Below are 16,731 nucleotides of genomic sequence, written 5' to 3' on the forward strand. Positions count from 1 at the left end.
GAGAGCGCTACTGCTGGAGACTTCCTTGTTCTTCTGGGGGATTTCAACGCACACGTGGGCAATGACAGTAAAGTGTGGAGGGAGTAATGGATAGGTTTCTGATGACGTCACTACAGTCCCAGGATTCCCCTTTTCTACGACATCATAACTCTTAGACCATTTACATAAATTAACGATTAAAAAAAAATTCCCGCTGCACTTATCACCTGCGTTCTCTGACCTCTATGACAAACAAGATGGTGGTCATCGCAAGGCATGATGGGTAATTGGACACAACCTTCAATTGGGAGGAACACCCCCGAGCAGAACACAAGTGGTGTTCTGTTATTGGATTTATGTGCATGTCATGGATTGTCCATAACCAACAGAATTTTCAGACATAAGCGTGTTCACATGAACAGTTGGCACCAGGACACCCTAGACCATAATTTGATGACTGACTTTGCGGTCGTGTCATTGGACTTGCGCCAACATACTGAAGACAAACCTGAGGGACTCTACTGAAGACAAACTTGAGCAGTAGGTTATCATGTTTGTCAGAGGCCGGGTAAATTCTTGCTGCATTTTTTTTCCTTCTTCATGCTGGAAAGATCAACGACATTGGCTTCAACAATAGTCACTGGCTGGGTAGAATTTCCACCCGTTTTCTGTTCTAGCGGCCTTGATGTTTACACTGACAAGGAGTAAGCGAGCGTGTCACAAGATGTAACGGGTTGTCACAGGATGTAACAAGTTGTCTTTAAGTGCAGGTAAATCAAGTGGTGTAGCACAACCCGCCTTCTGGATTTCCTCACTATCTGTGTCTGAAAATTGACGATATGAGGGGGTACATCAATGTGACGGTCTGAGTGTGATTTCAGATCAGTCGTGGCCATTGGTCCGCTTTGAAATAGTTTATCCTTCAAAGGAAAGGTGCTGTCCTATCTGGCTCAACCTCTTTGCACACTTAGTTACCTGGGTTATCAGCAGTTGTAGAAGAGGAGTGGAGTATAGACTTGCACCAATACTTAATTACTTGGTGCGGTGTCTCTGTTAATGGGTAAAGTCTGACAGGAGGAAACATCCACAGAGGAATTTATGCTTCAGTGTGTGTCTCAATGTCATAGTCCACACAGACTAGACGAGTGATGCCATTCATATGCCTGGATTAAACTACAAGATTTTAACCACATTCTTGAGCCGATTTACAATCATGGAAAATCTCTCTGATCGGGCCCAATATATTTTTTAAGGAAAGGCAAAAGTCCTTATCATGTGACATAATCCATGAGGAACAATTTTGCCCTATGATGCAAAAATGATGATTATGATCATCATTATTATTATTATCATTCGGGTGGGGTGGAGAATATCTTCTGTATTGTGTCAATAGAAATCTGCGACATGGCACCTCGACGTCGACCAATAATTTTGTACTGCACAGCCACCTTGCTTCCTCTAGTTGTCACTGTCAACATTTGTATACTCAAACCGATGTTTACTGACACTTTATAATATTGATTATATTAATCGATAGAACGCGAGCATAATTTTGACGTACAAAAGTTGGTGCTACCAGCTAACTATCAAGTAAGCTATAGAATTTTGTTACCTGATAGCTAGCGATATTCAAATTGTGAACATTACCTCAAATTCTGTTTGAAGAATTAACAGCCCAAGCTGAGGACACCACAAACTTTTTTTTCCCCTCATTTATGTTATTTTTATTCTTTTTTTGTCAACAAAAATATCGACATCCTCAAAATATGTTGTTGCCACCAAGGCAACAGTTGTATCCGTTAGCATTGATGTTTTCCAGATCATAAAATAGTCTGATTCAAGTTTTAGCAAACGGTCTACAGCTGCTGTACCGTGTACCGTGTCGCCAGACATAACCTTATGTATCAAAACATGACGCTATCGAAAATCAACGTCGCCGTAAATTTACGAGACCCATTGGACTACACTAAAGTGACGTACTGATGTGGGCAGGGCAACATTGAAAACCCCGGCGAATTTTATGAATATCTCTGTATCCATCCATCCAGCCATCCATTTTCTTAGCCGCTTATCCTCACAAGGGTCGCGGGGAGTGCTGGAACCTATCCCAGCTGTCAACGACCAGGAGCCAATCACAGAGCACATAGAGACAAACTGCCGCACTCACAATCACATCTAGGGGCAATTTAGAGTGTCCAATTAATGTTGCATGCTTTTGGGACGTGGGAGGAAACCGGAGTGCCTGGAGAAAACCCAGACAGGCACGGGGAGAACATGCAAACTCCACACAGGCGGATCCGGGTTTGCCCTCAGAACTGCCAACACTTTACCAGCTGTTCCACCGTGCCGCTGAATATATGTATACATGTTTTAAAATCCGCACACAATTATACACCAGGCGAAACTGCGTTTTTAAATATGAAGTGTATTATACGCAATTTATTAAACATCAAGTATCGTTGCTAATAACTATGAAAACACAAGACAGTTTGTGCTGTTCTATGATGAGTAGAACGCACCCCCAGTCGTCAATAATAAAAAGCACTCGGCATAAATTATTTAAAATGCTGCAAGTCAATCTCAACGAAACAAATGACATGCGCTTCCGGGTTGGACCAGTGCGAAACACGTCAAACCCCACCCATTTGGGGCGTTTTAACCAATTGGAGCGCAGCTACCTCCATTTCGTCGCTGTAAACCAGCATACTGCTACTCTCAATTTAAAACAGCACTGTGGGAAAATGTTGGCGTGACTTCATTGTCTGCGACTCCAAGTGAGTCACTTAACCGAATAGCAGAGTGAGACGTTGTATCAAGTAGGTGTTGTGGGATTCGAATGAAGGAGAAAAAACGTTCTGAAGCCGAAAGCTAATTAAGCGATATGTCAACAGTTTACGGACGACTTTGCGGTAAACGCGTCCACAGCTGTTATTGATAACGCGTGTCTCTACTTTCAGAAGTTTCCACACGTATGCCATGACGTTTGAATTCGCTTGACAACTGATATCGGATACCAACGTTCAGGTAATCGACCTACCGCTGCACTCTTTTACAATGATGTCTTGATTGTTGTGAAGTCTACTTTACCTCCTCGTAGCCATAATACACGTTTTAAAAGTAGTTTAATGGCAATATGCAAATAAAATAACTTTTTTTAAAAAGTACAAAAGCCCATTGCGGCCTGTTAGGAATCAGGTATCCGTATAGCGGATTAGTCTCAGTTCACAAAGCAACATTCCGGTAAGATGTTTCAAAGTAAAAGTAACGTCCAGGGGCCTTATGTACAAAAGGTGCGTATGCATAAAAACGCGGCGTACGTTCTTTATACCGTCAAATTTCAACTGTATCAAGAGTGAAATGAATGTGCGGTGCCTCACGTCAATTTCATGGTTGGCGTACGCATGTTTCTCCAGCCTTTAGTACTTTAGCGACACTTAGAGGTGATGCTGGGAAATTGTTATAAATGTACACATCAGAGACGCGTGAAGAGTAAGCGCTGATGAGCAATTTATGCCTAGCAACATTTTCAAGAGTGTAAAAGATGCAAGAAATTAACTTGTTAAGGAGTGTATTTAATGACTGACTGATATCTGTGAGGATACGTGTTAAGTGATCCAGGTGATCATTTATACCACCTATTGCCCTCACAATGGCTTCCTGTGACTCCAGCAGACAGTGAAAAAGAGTCCTTTGAATTTACTTTAACATACAAAGAAACGTACATTGGTTTCCTCCATGTCAGGAGGAATGGGCCAGGATTCCGCCAGCTTCTGACAGTACTCTGCTGGAAGGTTACCCTAAATGTTTGACCCAAGTCATACAGTTCAAAGGGAATGCTACTCAATGCTAAGGATAGGTGCAGTATGTACTGTAAACTTTTGACCTTGAAGAAATTAATCTAAAATTCTCTAACAAATTATCTCTGTCATTATTGTGGCATTTAACAAAATGAAATAATTTTTGTGATTCTGACTGACCTGAAATGGGAACAGATTAGTATGATTTGACTTCAGAGAGTGCAACAAAAATGAGATGTGATTTTGCAGTTTATAGAAACTTCTGGCTGCAATTGAATATATATGCATATATATATTTTTTTTGCAGTTGGGGAAAGTTAGTGGGAAGCCTGGACATATTGTAATACCTTGCAATTCATTTTTAACATGGGAAAAACTAGACAGATTCAGATCAAAAGAAATGCCCAATTAATATTACAGTAAGTTTCTTTCGGCTTGTCCTGTTAGGAGTAGCCACAGCATGACATCGCAAATGAACGCTCATATTTGTTTGGCACAGTTTTTACGTTTGATGCCCTTCCTGACGCAACCCCTCTTGGGGAGTAGAGGCCCCAGTCAAATATGAACTCACAACCCCCGGTTTAGCAACCCGATGCTCTAACCACTAAGCTGTGGGGCCTCCGCCCAATTCTTATGATGACAAAGGATATCAAAATCTTCCTTCCCCGGGAGATTGGTATACTGCTTGCTGTCTTTTGGGGTAAGACCAAATTTAATATGAGCCAAGGATGTTGGAAATGTAAAAATGACCAAACCTATTTAGAACATAGAGAAGGAGGGAAACAGAAGAAAGAGAGGTGAAGTTGTTTCTAATTTTGATTTATCAGTATTTCCAGCGCAAGTTTTGATTTGTTTGGTATTAACAATAGTTATTCAATGAAGACAATGTTCAATTTTATATTTGAAGTTGTCTAAATCACCGTTGGAGGGACATGGCACATTGGCTTGTGCCACTGTTCATACCATACTATACCATACCACACTAGTCAGCTTCTAAGGATGAGTGCTCTGTTTGGCTTAGGAATCACCATGTCCACCACTCTGCTGTGGGCCGTGGATGTGTACGGGAGAGTGTACAGCGTATCAACCGCCGGCCAACGTTGGGTGCGTGCTGATGACTCTCTTCTGGAGCTCAAGCGTGTCACCGCCGGCAAAGGTCGGTGCTGGGGCATCGGCTGTGACCACCAAGTCTACCTCAACATGATCCCCCATGAGACTCCCATCCGCTACAAAGAGGAGACTTATGAAAACCAGGTTGGGATGAACTTGACTGATTTGATTTTCAAGTGTGTATCTGTCTCCCTATGGAGAAATGACTTGGCGTAAGAGACCGCTCCATAAAGGAATACAAATCCTTATTCCAGGGAAGTTGGGGCATTGTGTAACACAAAACAGAATGCAATGATTTACAAATTGTTTTCAACCTATGTTCAATTGAATACACTACAGGTCAATGGAGTACGACCACTTTGGGCCTGAATGTGCTCTAATTTTTCAAATGTGCCCAAAAAAAAAAACAGGTTGCAGTGTTGCCCTGGTATTCGGGGTGGGGTGATGGGGAGTCTCCGTGTAGTGATGTAATTTCCAAACAAAGTGGCTCTTAGATATAGTTATATATCAGTAGACCGCTCCTGATCAGGAGCTGCTTTTTTCCTCTCCCATTCTCTCTCACAGGGACTGTGCAGGCTGCAGGTGTATGTGCACGGGTGTGATTGGTCATTGCAGTGAGGGGAGCGAAATCATACAGCGCTTGAAAAGTTGAGAGGATGGGGAAATGAGAAAATTAAGAGTACAAGTAGACTCACAAACTGTCAGGAATACTCTAGTTAAGAAAATGAGCGATTAAAACAAAACTAAGGATACATTTAGATGTCACTGTCAACTCGGTGAATAGTTAAGTCTGCAAGAAAAATATCTCCAATGTCCACCCATCAGTGCAACACTGAAAAAGAATACGTCCTTTTACTTCATTTAAACATGTACGTCGGTTGCACATGATGTTAAATTGATTTTCATTATACCCCTCAACTACAAAAAATCACTTACACATGATTTAAAGTGTGGATGTAATTTTCAAGGAGAGTAAAGCTACATAATTTATTTTGTATCAATCAAGTGTAAGTGATGTCCAAATTAAGTAACTTAAAATGATTATTCAATGTAGTACCCCATTTAGCTTTGCAAATACTTGGATATTTTTAAATTTGGTTTCCCAAAATGTATTAAGCTATATGTTTTATAACAACTAAAGTTTCTTTTGGCTTGTCCCGATTTGCACTAAACAGAAGGAAAAAAATCTCTACTCAAGGCATCTCAATTTTACATTTAACCTTTAAACAACTTTAAAATTTCAGCTTGAAACTGTGCAAATAATTACAGTTGTACACCACATCACAGGTTGAATTGACAGAAATAAAATACATATGGGCGGCACTGTGGAGCAGCTGTAAAGCATTGGCCTCACAGTTCTGAGGACTGTAGTTCGATACCGGCCCCGCCTGAATGGAGTTTGCATGTTCTCCCTGTGCCTGTGTGGGTTTTCTCCGGGCACTCCGGTTTCCTCCCACATCCCAAAAACTGGCCTTAATTGGAGACACTGAATTGCCCCTAGGTGTGATTGTGAGTGCCACTGTTGTCTGTCTTCATGTGCCCTGCGATTGGCTGGCAAACAGTTCAGGGTGTACCCTGCCTCCTGTCCGATGACAGCTAGGATAGGCTCCAGCATTCCTGCGGCCCTCGTGAGGGAAAGTGGTTTAGAAAATGGATGGATAGAAAATAAATATGAAACAAATTAGGAAAAATTGTACAAATGCTGGAAGTAAAGATAAATTACACAATTATAAAAATAAATTCTTACAAAATTAAATTATTAAAAAAATACTAGCCACAATTAGACTACACCAATCTGATAAGCCTAACTGGTATAAGATGATAATTAGCATTTTATGCTGCTTGGCTTTGTCATAGTTAACTGATGCGGTCAATGCCGTTCATTGATTGGCTCCGCAAAAGACATTTACTCCGCGTTGCCATCGTGTACAATATATTTGATCCCCCCCCCAAAACAAATATTTTTAACCTTGTTCTGTCTCTTTTGACGTAGTACTTACCATCAATATAGGTATCAAAAATGTTCAGGAGTGTGGAATGGACATTTAAAGCCAGTCAGAGAACTGCAATAAAATCTTGTCTCCTTTTGTATCCCTTTTTTTTTTTAATTGTATTTTTTTTACCATCCTCATCAGCATGTCAACTCAATTGCGATTGGATACACTCATTAGCATGACGATAACAATAATGGATCGGACTGTGCACAAAACAAAATGGAAAAATTTGTTGTGGTCGTGAGAGGACGTCTGTTTAAGCCTTGCTTGAGGTATGTTCCCATCAATGGTGTAGAATAAAAACTGGACTATGCAGAGGCACCTTTCACGTGGTAAACCTCTGGTCAGGGCAAAACGTTACCTTGGGTACTAATTCATGTGAAAGTTGATGTCCTTTGACATCCTTACAATTATACATTGTGAAACATAATAACATCGAATTTAATTGGAATATGTTAGGTTTAGGTTTTTTGTTGCGCTGTTGGCTGTCAAAACCGTGCAGGCGGTCGCAAAGAAGTAACATTTCACCAGTAAGTGTGTTTCAGATTAACCTCCATAATTAATTATTATATATTGATCGCATCGTTTTCCATAACAATGTGTGTATGTTTACCATACTTTTAGGCCTGACCAGAAGTCAGAGACTGTTGACCGTGGCGGGACCAATGATGGATGCAGATTGCGCAGTCCAGTTTTTATTCTATGTCATTGGTTCTGATATTTTTAGCACAATAACGTTCTAAAACAGGCAACAAAACGTTATATAGCCCAGCAAGCTAGTGCTCGCACTAACTGTTGTGCGTAAATATCTCGGCGTTATGTTGAATCATGCGATAAAGTTTCAGTGTGGGTGAAGTATTTTAAATAAAACATTCAGATTTTTCCTATTCAAAATGCTAGGTGATTCCCTTAATCTTGGGATTCATTTTGAACATTACAAAAATCCCTACACATCACAAGTTTTCACTTTTCACCAACAAAATTCCCATTTTACGACTTATTCTACATTTTCCCCTCCAACAATTATCAAACCATTTAAACCATTCCAACTACTAAATCTTTTCCACTTTCCACAAATTCTCACACACTAAACATGTCACATTTTATCAAATGTTTCCATGTTTTTCAAAAACAAAAGTGCCATTTCAGGACATGTTCTACATCATTACCTCCTCCTCTAACATTTCTAGACCGATTAAAACCATTCCAAATTGTTTCCACATTACTCAAATTCCCTCTTTACCAATATTCCATTCTTTCCCCACATTAAAATATCCATGGTGGCACAGTGACTGACTGGTTAGCTCACAGTTCAAAGGACCGCAATTCAAATTCGATCTTGTCTGTGTGGAGTTGGAATGTTCTCCCTGTGTCTATGTGAGTTTTCTCTAGATACTCCAGTTTCCTCCCACATCCCAGATATGTACTGTACATAAAGTGAAGAAAATAAGTATTTGAAGACCCTGCTATATTACAAGTTCTCCCACTTAGAAATCATGGAGGGGCCTAAAATCTTCATCGTAGGTGCATGTCCATTGTGAGAGAGATAATCTAAAAAGAAAAATTCAGAAATCACAATGTATGATTTTTTTTTTTTTTTAAACGATTTATTTGTGTGATATAGGTGCAAATAAGTATTTGAAGACCTGTCTATCAGCTAGAATTCTGCCCCTCAAAGACCTGTTAGTCCGCCTTTAAAAGTCCACCTCCACTCCATGTATTATCCTGAATCAGATGCACCTGTGTGAGGTCGTTAGCTGCATAAAGACACTTGTCCACCCTATACAATCAGTAAGACACATACTTGTAACATGGCCAAGACCAAAGAGCTGTCCAAAGACACCAGAGACAAAATTGAACAACTCCACACAGCTGGAAAGGGCTACGTAGAAATTGCCAAGCAGCTTGGTGAGAAAAGGTCCACTGTTTGAGCAATCATTAGAAAAAGGAAGAAGCTAAACATAAAGGTCAAACTCAATCAGATTGGAGCCCCATGCAAGATATCCCCTTGCGGGGTCTCAATAATCCTTATAAAGATGAGTAATCAGCTCAGGACTACATGACAGGACATGGTCAATGACCTGAATAGAGCTGGGACCACCGTTTCCAAGGTGACAGTTGGTAATACACTAATATGTCATGGTTTGAAATCATGCATGGCACGGAAGGTTCCCCTGGTTAAACCAGCCCATGCCCATATTAAGTTTGCCAATGACCATTTGGATGATACAGAGGAGTCATGGGAGAAAGTTTTGTGGTCAAATAATACCAAATGGAACTTTTTGATCATAATTTCACTCAGTGTTTGGAGGAAGATGAATGATGAGTTCCCTACTGTGAAGCATGGGGGTGGTGGCATCAGGCTTTGGGGATGTTTTTCTGCACATGGGAAAGGACGACTGCACTGTATTAAGGAGAGGATGACTGTGGCCACGTATTGTGAGATTTTGGGGAACAATCTCTTTCCCTCAGTCAGGGCATTGAAGATGGGTCGTGGCTGTCTCTTTCAACATGAGAATGACCTGAAGCACACAGCTAGGAAAACCAAGGAGTGGCTCTGTAAGAAGCATATCAAGGTTCTGGCATGTTCTAGCCAGTCTCCAGACCTAAACCAAATACAAAATCTTTGGAGTGTTTCTCAGCAACAGCCCAGAAACCTGTCAGATCTAGAGATCTGTGTGGAGGAGTGGGACATAATCCCTCCTGCAGTATGTGCACACCTGGTTAAGAACTACAGGAAACATTTGACCTCTGTAATTGCATAGATAGGCTACTGTACCAAATATTAACACTGGTTTTCTTAGGTGTTCAAAAACTTATTTGCAGCTGTATCACGCACACACATTGTTAAAAAAAAAATCATACATTGTAATTTCTAGATTTTTCTTTAGATTATCTCTCTCACATTTAACTAAGACCAAAAGAAAAGTAACAAAAGTATGATTCGTGTACTTACCAAAAATTATTGTAATTATTGTTTTCTGGATTTTCATCCTTGTAGACATACTCCCATGGTTATCCACTGTTCTCCAGCATCAAGATCATCACAGAGAGAAATGATTAGATTTAATTTGTTTCTTCATTGTCATTGTGCATCATCACATATTTCTATTCTTCTCCCCATTCAATGCCTTGGACAGCTCACAACCCTCAACAACGTGACCCAAAATGAAAACAAAATATAGGTCAGTTGTAATGTTGTGCAGCAGGTACAATTTCCCAATGTCACATTTTCGCATTGTTTCAACCACACAGTACTTAGAGGGTATTTTATTTCAGCAGGTAACCAACTAGGTAGTGATGACGAGATGAAGTCTAATGCAAGCTTTGGATCATTTCAGCAATGGACCTTTCCGACTGGAGATCTTCAGCTCCGCTCCCCCTTAGCTACAGTTCCCATCTCCCACAATCTTCCAAAATGGCGACTGAACAGAACAGGTTTGAAGTGGATTTCCCAGTAACATTGCGGTATGTTTTTTGCCAAATGTGACAGACTTGTCCAAAAGGGTTCTACAGAGAGGTCTCAACTATTTCACGCAAGTACACGGAATTAAGATTTTGGACAGAACAGGAAGCAATGTCAGAGTTACAGCGAAACGTTGGCGATTGATGCAATAAAGGTTTGACGCCTCACAAACTTCATATTGAAATCCAACAGGATAAAATAGCGGAATCGTACTGCACATGTAAAACCGGGTGAGTACTTTTTTACTTGAAAAGATCACGAGTAATATCATTGTAGGCTTTATAAGCGAGTGGGTGTATTCATTTGACTTGCCTTGTAATGGAACCCAGTGCTCCGTCTTAAAAGTCCGATGTAATATAAATAGGCAAACAGACATTTCTCTTGCATCATATCGAGCATTTACGTACCCCTAACCCGACTCTTCGGCATAAAACATTACACACTTCATTCAGCAGGTCAGTGATACACTAACAAAGTGAAAGTTGTTCTCCTGCAACGTATAAAGCACTGATAATAATTCAATCCAACTCAGAGAAATTACTTCTACCTTACCTTCGAACATACAGCCTTGTTTTTGTTGATATTGTCCACACTTAGTTATACGTGTGCTCTTCCCCGAGCCTTAATCCATTGTAGACACTTCTTCAACTGTGTTTTAGGCTTTGGAAAATGAATCAACCGGGCCACTTGTAACCTAGCCGGATATCTTTAATCAGAATTGCACTTTCCCCAAGCGCATTTGAGGACCATTTTTTTCGTAACATTAACTTTTCAAAGCGCACGCGACTGATAACCAGCATTGCTTGTGGGACATGACGACAAGAGGGGCATGTCAAGCCAGGGGATAAGACAATGCAGCAATCACTGCTGATTTGCTGACCTTCATGTGTGATGCATTAAATTCTGAGTCCAGAAAAAACTCTCATGTCCATTCTACGGAACAAGACACTCCACACAAGCATCTACCTGGTATTCCCAAAAGGGACTGAGCTTTGCCGTAACAAGTTAGTCACTTTGGAAAAAAAAAAGAAAAGCAGTTTTGCAGTTTAAAAAATAATGAACCATCGTATCAACTGGCTTGGTACATTTTGAAGGGCCAGAAAGCCATACAGTGAAGGGGAATTGATTAAAGAATGCCTTGGTGACGTTGCTGAAATATTGTATCCTGAAAACAAAAATCTTAAACAAATGGTATCAAACTTTCAACTGTTCCGCTACACTGTTGAACAGAGAATATCGTACATTAGGTTGACTAATGATTCACAGTTGCACTCAGACCACCAATCATGTATCTAAGTGTTGCATTAGATGAGAGTTTTGAGATACAAGACTTGGTTGAACTGGTAGTTTGTATGAGAACGAGCAAACAATTACATTTTTTTTATTACCGCTGTGTCGTCTTGGTACTCTGTAGGAGTTGATTTTTCTTATGTTGGTGTTTTTTGACATTGACAGTAAATCTGTCTGAGCCAAGGTATGTTTGTGAAGAGGGAATGATGTTCATGTGTGTGATGTGGCTCTGAGGCTCTTTCATGGGGATATTGTGGCTTTTTGCCATAACACAGTCAATAATGTGGCTCTTGAGCTGTGACTGTTTGGCCAGCTACGGTCTAAACCATGAGTCCCAGGGTGGTTCGGTGGCTACCCCGTCCTGATGCACCCCAACAACTAGCCACCAGGCTGTTGCTGCAGGGATCAAATGCTACCCCTCTCCACCACTGCACCACATGCAATCAGAACGGGAAGGTCCCCCCCCCCCCCCCAACCCGCAGGTTCCGAAATGCAGCCAATCCCAGCCCAGTCAGAGGACAGTAGAAAGTCCCGTCTTTGTTGTAACGTGGTGGATAGGGGCACCCGATAAGAGAACAATGAGGGTGGGAACTGAGGGAGCCCTAACCTGGGCTATTATAAGGGAGCTCCCATGCCAAGCAGCCGTGCTGCCAGGGGTGCCCGGCTGGTGTAAGACCCACCTCCGCCTGTTACTATAATTGCCGGGTCCCTGACTGGGAGTAATTGGTGTAACCCTGTGACCCCCACCCCGGGTGCTAAGGTGCATTTAAAATCTGGAGGGCCAGAGACCTGAGAGGGGGAAGGCAGGACTTCCGGGCACTACTACCTAACAGGCAAACCCCAGCACTAATGACACACCGCCTCGCAGAAATGGGCGTACAGTGGTGCCTCTGTTTTCGAACATTTTGGTTTTCGTACAAATCTGTTTTTGAACGAAAATTTAGTTTAGTGGTTTTTTTTTTTTTTTTTTTGGGTTTTCGAATGAAAACTGGTATTCGAACACCCCGACCAGCTCACCCACGACGATTTGTTATTGTGCTTTCGAATGCACACCCCAAAAAAACAGGAAAGTCATAACGCGCGCTACGCAACCAGTTGACTCACACATTCCTCTGCTCGCGGACGTTTCCCAGTACTGTTGAATTATTTGGAGAGATGGCTGTGGAGTTTTTGACCAACTTATTCAACTGAATACTACCAGGCATTAACCCCCGATCAAGGCTCCAGAGAAGGCAAGTGTAACTGCTGGTGCTAAAAAAAGGAAAGTGGTGCGTAAAACTGTCGACTTCAAGAAGGATTTGATAGCCGAGCACGAATCTGGTGTGCGTGTTTCTGAGCTATCGAAGAAGTATTGCGTGGCGAAAACGACGATCAGCACCATTATGAGTCACAAGAATGCCCTCAAAGCAAGTGATGTTGCTAAAGGAGCAACTGTGTTGACCAAGCAGAGGACACAGATCTTGGGGGAAGTCAAAAAGTTGCTTCTTATTTTCATGAACGCGCAGCAGTTAGCTGGGGATAGTGTTGGTGAGGAATGGAGATGTCGTATGATGAGGCTCAAGGCAGGAAGGATGTCTCAAGTGCCGATATTAAAGCTTCTGTGCTAAATGTAACGACCTCCATAATTTTGTAGAACTTCATCACGCAAATAAAACTGAATGTTGCAGGGCACTGCAAATTTTTAATGTTATGAGCCACTTCAGAAAAGTGCTTAAAAGATGGCAGAAACAAACATTAGATTCGTTCTTTGTGGAAAAAGGGATGAGTCACCCCCACCGTAGACATTTGAAACTGTTTTGCATTGCTTTTTTCTTTTGTTCCATTAACCCTACCTCGAGTTGCAAGTTATTTTTTTTTTTTTACGTTAAGTACTTTCTGTGCAAATAATTTGGTTCCCCCCACTCCCCTCAATATTGCTTGTTTAGTTATTCTGCACTTTTGTTAATAAAATAAAAAAAGTTTACAAGGCTAGGGGCCGAGTCGCTATAGATACTGCAATGCACTCAGACTAGCATACTCTACTAGGCTAAAGCATACATTTTAAGCAAGAAATAAATATTTCTTAAATTATTTAATTACATAAAGTATTTAAACTGTACATGTATTCCTACTATGCAGTTTATTATCAGGAAAAGCTACAAAAATCGCTTAAAAAAAAATTTTTGTAGGCTTGGAATGCATTATTTCCTTTTCCATTCATTGTCATGGGAAAACGTGTTTTGGTTTTCGAATGTTTTGGTTTTTAACCATCTGGAGCGGATTGTGTCCGAGAATCAAGGCACCGCTGTATATTATACAATTAAAGAAAAAGGTATGTGCAATATTATTCAGCCCCCTTGCATTAATAGTTTGTAGTGCCACCTTTTGCTGCAATTACAGCTGCAAGTTTGTTGGGGTATGTCTTTATAATAATAATGTTTATAATATTGCACCCCCCACTTTTCACTTTTTTATTTGTTAAAATATAAAATATCCAATGAATTTCGTTCCACTTTACAATTGTGTCCCACTTGTTGATTCTTGACAAAAAAAATAAAATCTTGTTTGATGCCTGAAATGTGACGAAAGGTTGAAAAGTTCAAGGGGGCCGAAAACGTTCACAAGGCTTTGTATTTCCAGAAGAAGGAGGGACATAGAGTGACCTACAAGAGAGTAGGAAGAAGCATGCAGGTGGATTATATTTTGTGTAGATGATATAATCTGAAGGTTACTGACCGTAAAGTAGTGGTAGGGGAGAGTGTAGCTCAAAAGCATAACATGGTGGTGTGCAGGATGAGTCTGGCGGTGAAAGGCAGTTGGTCCTGATGACATACCTGTGGAGGTATGAAAGCAATTTGGAGAGATGGCTGTGGAGTTTTTGACCAACTTATTCAACAGAATACTAGCAGGCGAGAAGATGCCTGAAGAATGGAGGAAAGCTGTTTTAGTTCCCATTTTTAAGAACAAAGGCGATGTTCAGAGCTGTGGAAATTATAAAGGAATAAAGTTGATGAGCCACACAATGAAGTTATGGGAAAGAGTAGTGGAGGCTAGACCCAGGACAGAATTAAGTATCTGAGAGCAACAATTTGGTTTCATGCCTAGAAAGAGCATCACAGATGCATTATTTGCCTTGAGGATGCTAATGGAAAAGTTCACCGAAGGTCAGAAGGAGCTACATTGTGTCTTTGTGGATCTAGAGAAAGCCTATGGCAGAGTACCAAGGGAGGAACTGTGGGACTGCATCCGTAAGTCTGGTGTGGCGGAGAAATGTTAGAATAGTACAGGACATGGATGATGGCAGCAGAACAATGTGAGGTGTGACAGAAGAATTTAAAGTGGGACTGTCATCCCTATAAACATTGTAAAATAGATATTGTAATGAAAAATACATATAACGGTATTCACTTCAATGTCTATCCGAAAAAATAAATGTGAGCGGATCGTGCGTCATCCATGCGCAAAGTTGCGCAATTGAGTGTCCCTCGACATCCAAGTGGTCGCCATATTAGTTGCATCCTCTGTCCTTGACGTCATCGTCACTTCCACCATTGAAAACGCACAGTGCCTGCTACTATGGAAGGCGAACAACAGAGATATTCGGATTTTTCTGACACCCCTTCTGACACCGAAGCTCTTTTCGGAAAGGACACCACCACACAACTGAGTGACGTTACCGGGGCAATATTACACTATTGTTTCAAGCCCTCAGGGCAATATTACCCTATTGTTTCGAGCCATATCCAGATGATATGCGATCACGGCCAAACCGCATCCCCGTTCGATCCACTTCCGTGGCGGAGACGAGCCGAGCGGTGCTGCTTTAGGGGGGTGTTCACAGACACTGCAGTACTCGATGAACACATTCGAGCCAGGGCGCTTTGTGCGCGCTCGCGACTAACGCATTCTCGGCTGGGTTCTTCAGAGCCACCCCCATCGAAAAGCCCGACGCGCAGCCTTCGCAGAAGCTCTGACCGCCGAACGCGGCACCTCAGCCGGTGTGGCTGATTTTTGGCGCCGTGGTGGCACATAATGGAGCCGAGAAGTGCTGCTTTTAGAGGGTTGTTCACAGCCACCACAGTACGTGATGAACACTATCGAGACGAGGCTGGGTGAGACATTATTGGCTGGGCGACATGCACATCGACACATTTCATTCGCGCATCTTTTGTTACATCATGAGAGAGACCCATCAGGTGGTCTGCCCCAAACTATTATTTTTTTTAGTAGCTGTATACACACCTACCTGTTTAAAATGTCTTAATCAGGCTGAAGTGTGTCTGAAGAGAATGCCTGGGTTCCTGTAACTAAAGAATGTCATCATAAAGATTGATTTGTATTCTGTGACAAGCGAGGAGATACTTTTAACATTAACACTCTGACAAATAATGACAGCAACAGTTTCAGTAAATATGACAAATAGCATTGGTGAGCGTGGATATCCTTGTCTGGTTCCTCTTCTATTGTAAAGCTTGGTGAAATAATCCTGTTAGTGGTGATATTCGCTTTTGGGGAATTATATAATGTTGCTATCCAATGTATGACTGAATCTCCAAACCCAAATTTGCAAAGAATTGCAAACAGGAAAGTCCAGTTAACTTTATCAAAAGCTTTTTCTGCATCAAGTGTCATATTTGCATAGGTTGTTACGCCATGACATGCTTATTAAATTTAGCAAAGATCTGACATTATTTGTGGAGCTTCTAGCTTTTAATGAAACCTGCCTAAAAAAAATTATTTTGGCTTGTCCCGTCAGGGGTTGCCACAGCGTGACATCTCAGATGAACCCTCATATTTCATTGGCACAGTGTTTACACCGGGTGCCCTTCCTGACGCAACCCCTCTTGAACCAATGCTCTAACTACTGAGCTATGGAGCCTCCATTAATGAAACCTGCCTGTTCCAAGTGAATTATTTACAGGAGTACTTTTTCAAGTCTCGCTGCGACGGCTTTAGAAATAATCATCATCTATATTAATCAAGGATAAGGGACAATAACTAGCCAGAAGAATGGGGTCTTTTCCTGGTTTTAGTAATAACTTAATTGAAGATGTCTTTAGCTTGTACATTTAACTGTGGGATGTTTAGATCCTGAAATTTTTTTTCCATTAGTTTT

General features: G+C 41.3%; 1 protein-coding gene across 5 annotated transcripts in view; it reads left to right on the forward strand.

The window, feature by feature from the left end:
* The first annotated feature begins 401 nt into the window (after window positions 1-401).
* tecpr1b (tectonin beta-propeller repeat containing 1b) overlaps window positions 402-16,731 on the forward strand; it is a 67,384-nt gene continuing 51,054 nt past the window's right edge. For 3 of the 5 annotated variants that reach the window (XM_061845597.1, XM_061845601.1, XM_061845602.1), the window contains exons 1-3: window positions 2,603-2,753; window positions 2,937-3,003; window positions 4,798-5,030. In XM_061845597.1, coding sequence (XP_061701581.1) covers window positions 4,806-5,030 — 225 coding nt within the window. In that variant the 5' untranslated portion in view covers window positions 2,603-2,753; window positions 2,937-3,003; window positions 4,798-4,805. Of the gene's footprint in view, window positions 520-2,602; window positions 2,796-2,936; window positions 3,004-4,797; window positions 5,031-16,731 lie in introns of those variants that run through there. The other 2 variants (XM_061845599.1, XM_061845598.1) reach the window with 2 other exon arrangements.

This window comes from Syngnathoides biaculeatus, chromosome 16 (assembly GCF_019802595.1).
Source record: "Syngnathoides biaculeatus isolate LvHL_M chromosome 16, ASM1980259v1, whole genome shotgun sequence".
NCBI lineage: Eukaryota > Metazoa > Chordata > Actinopteri > Syngnathiformes > Syngnathidae > Syngnathoides > Syngnathoides biaculeatus.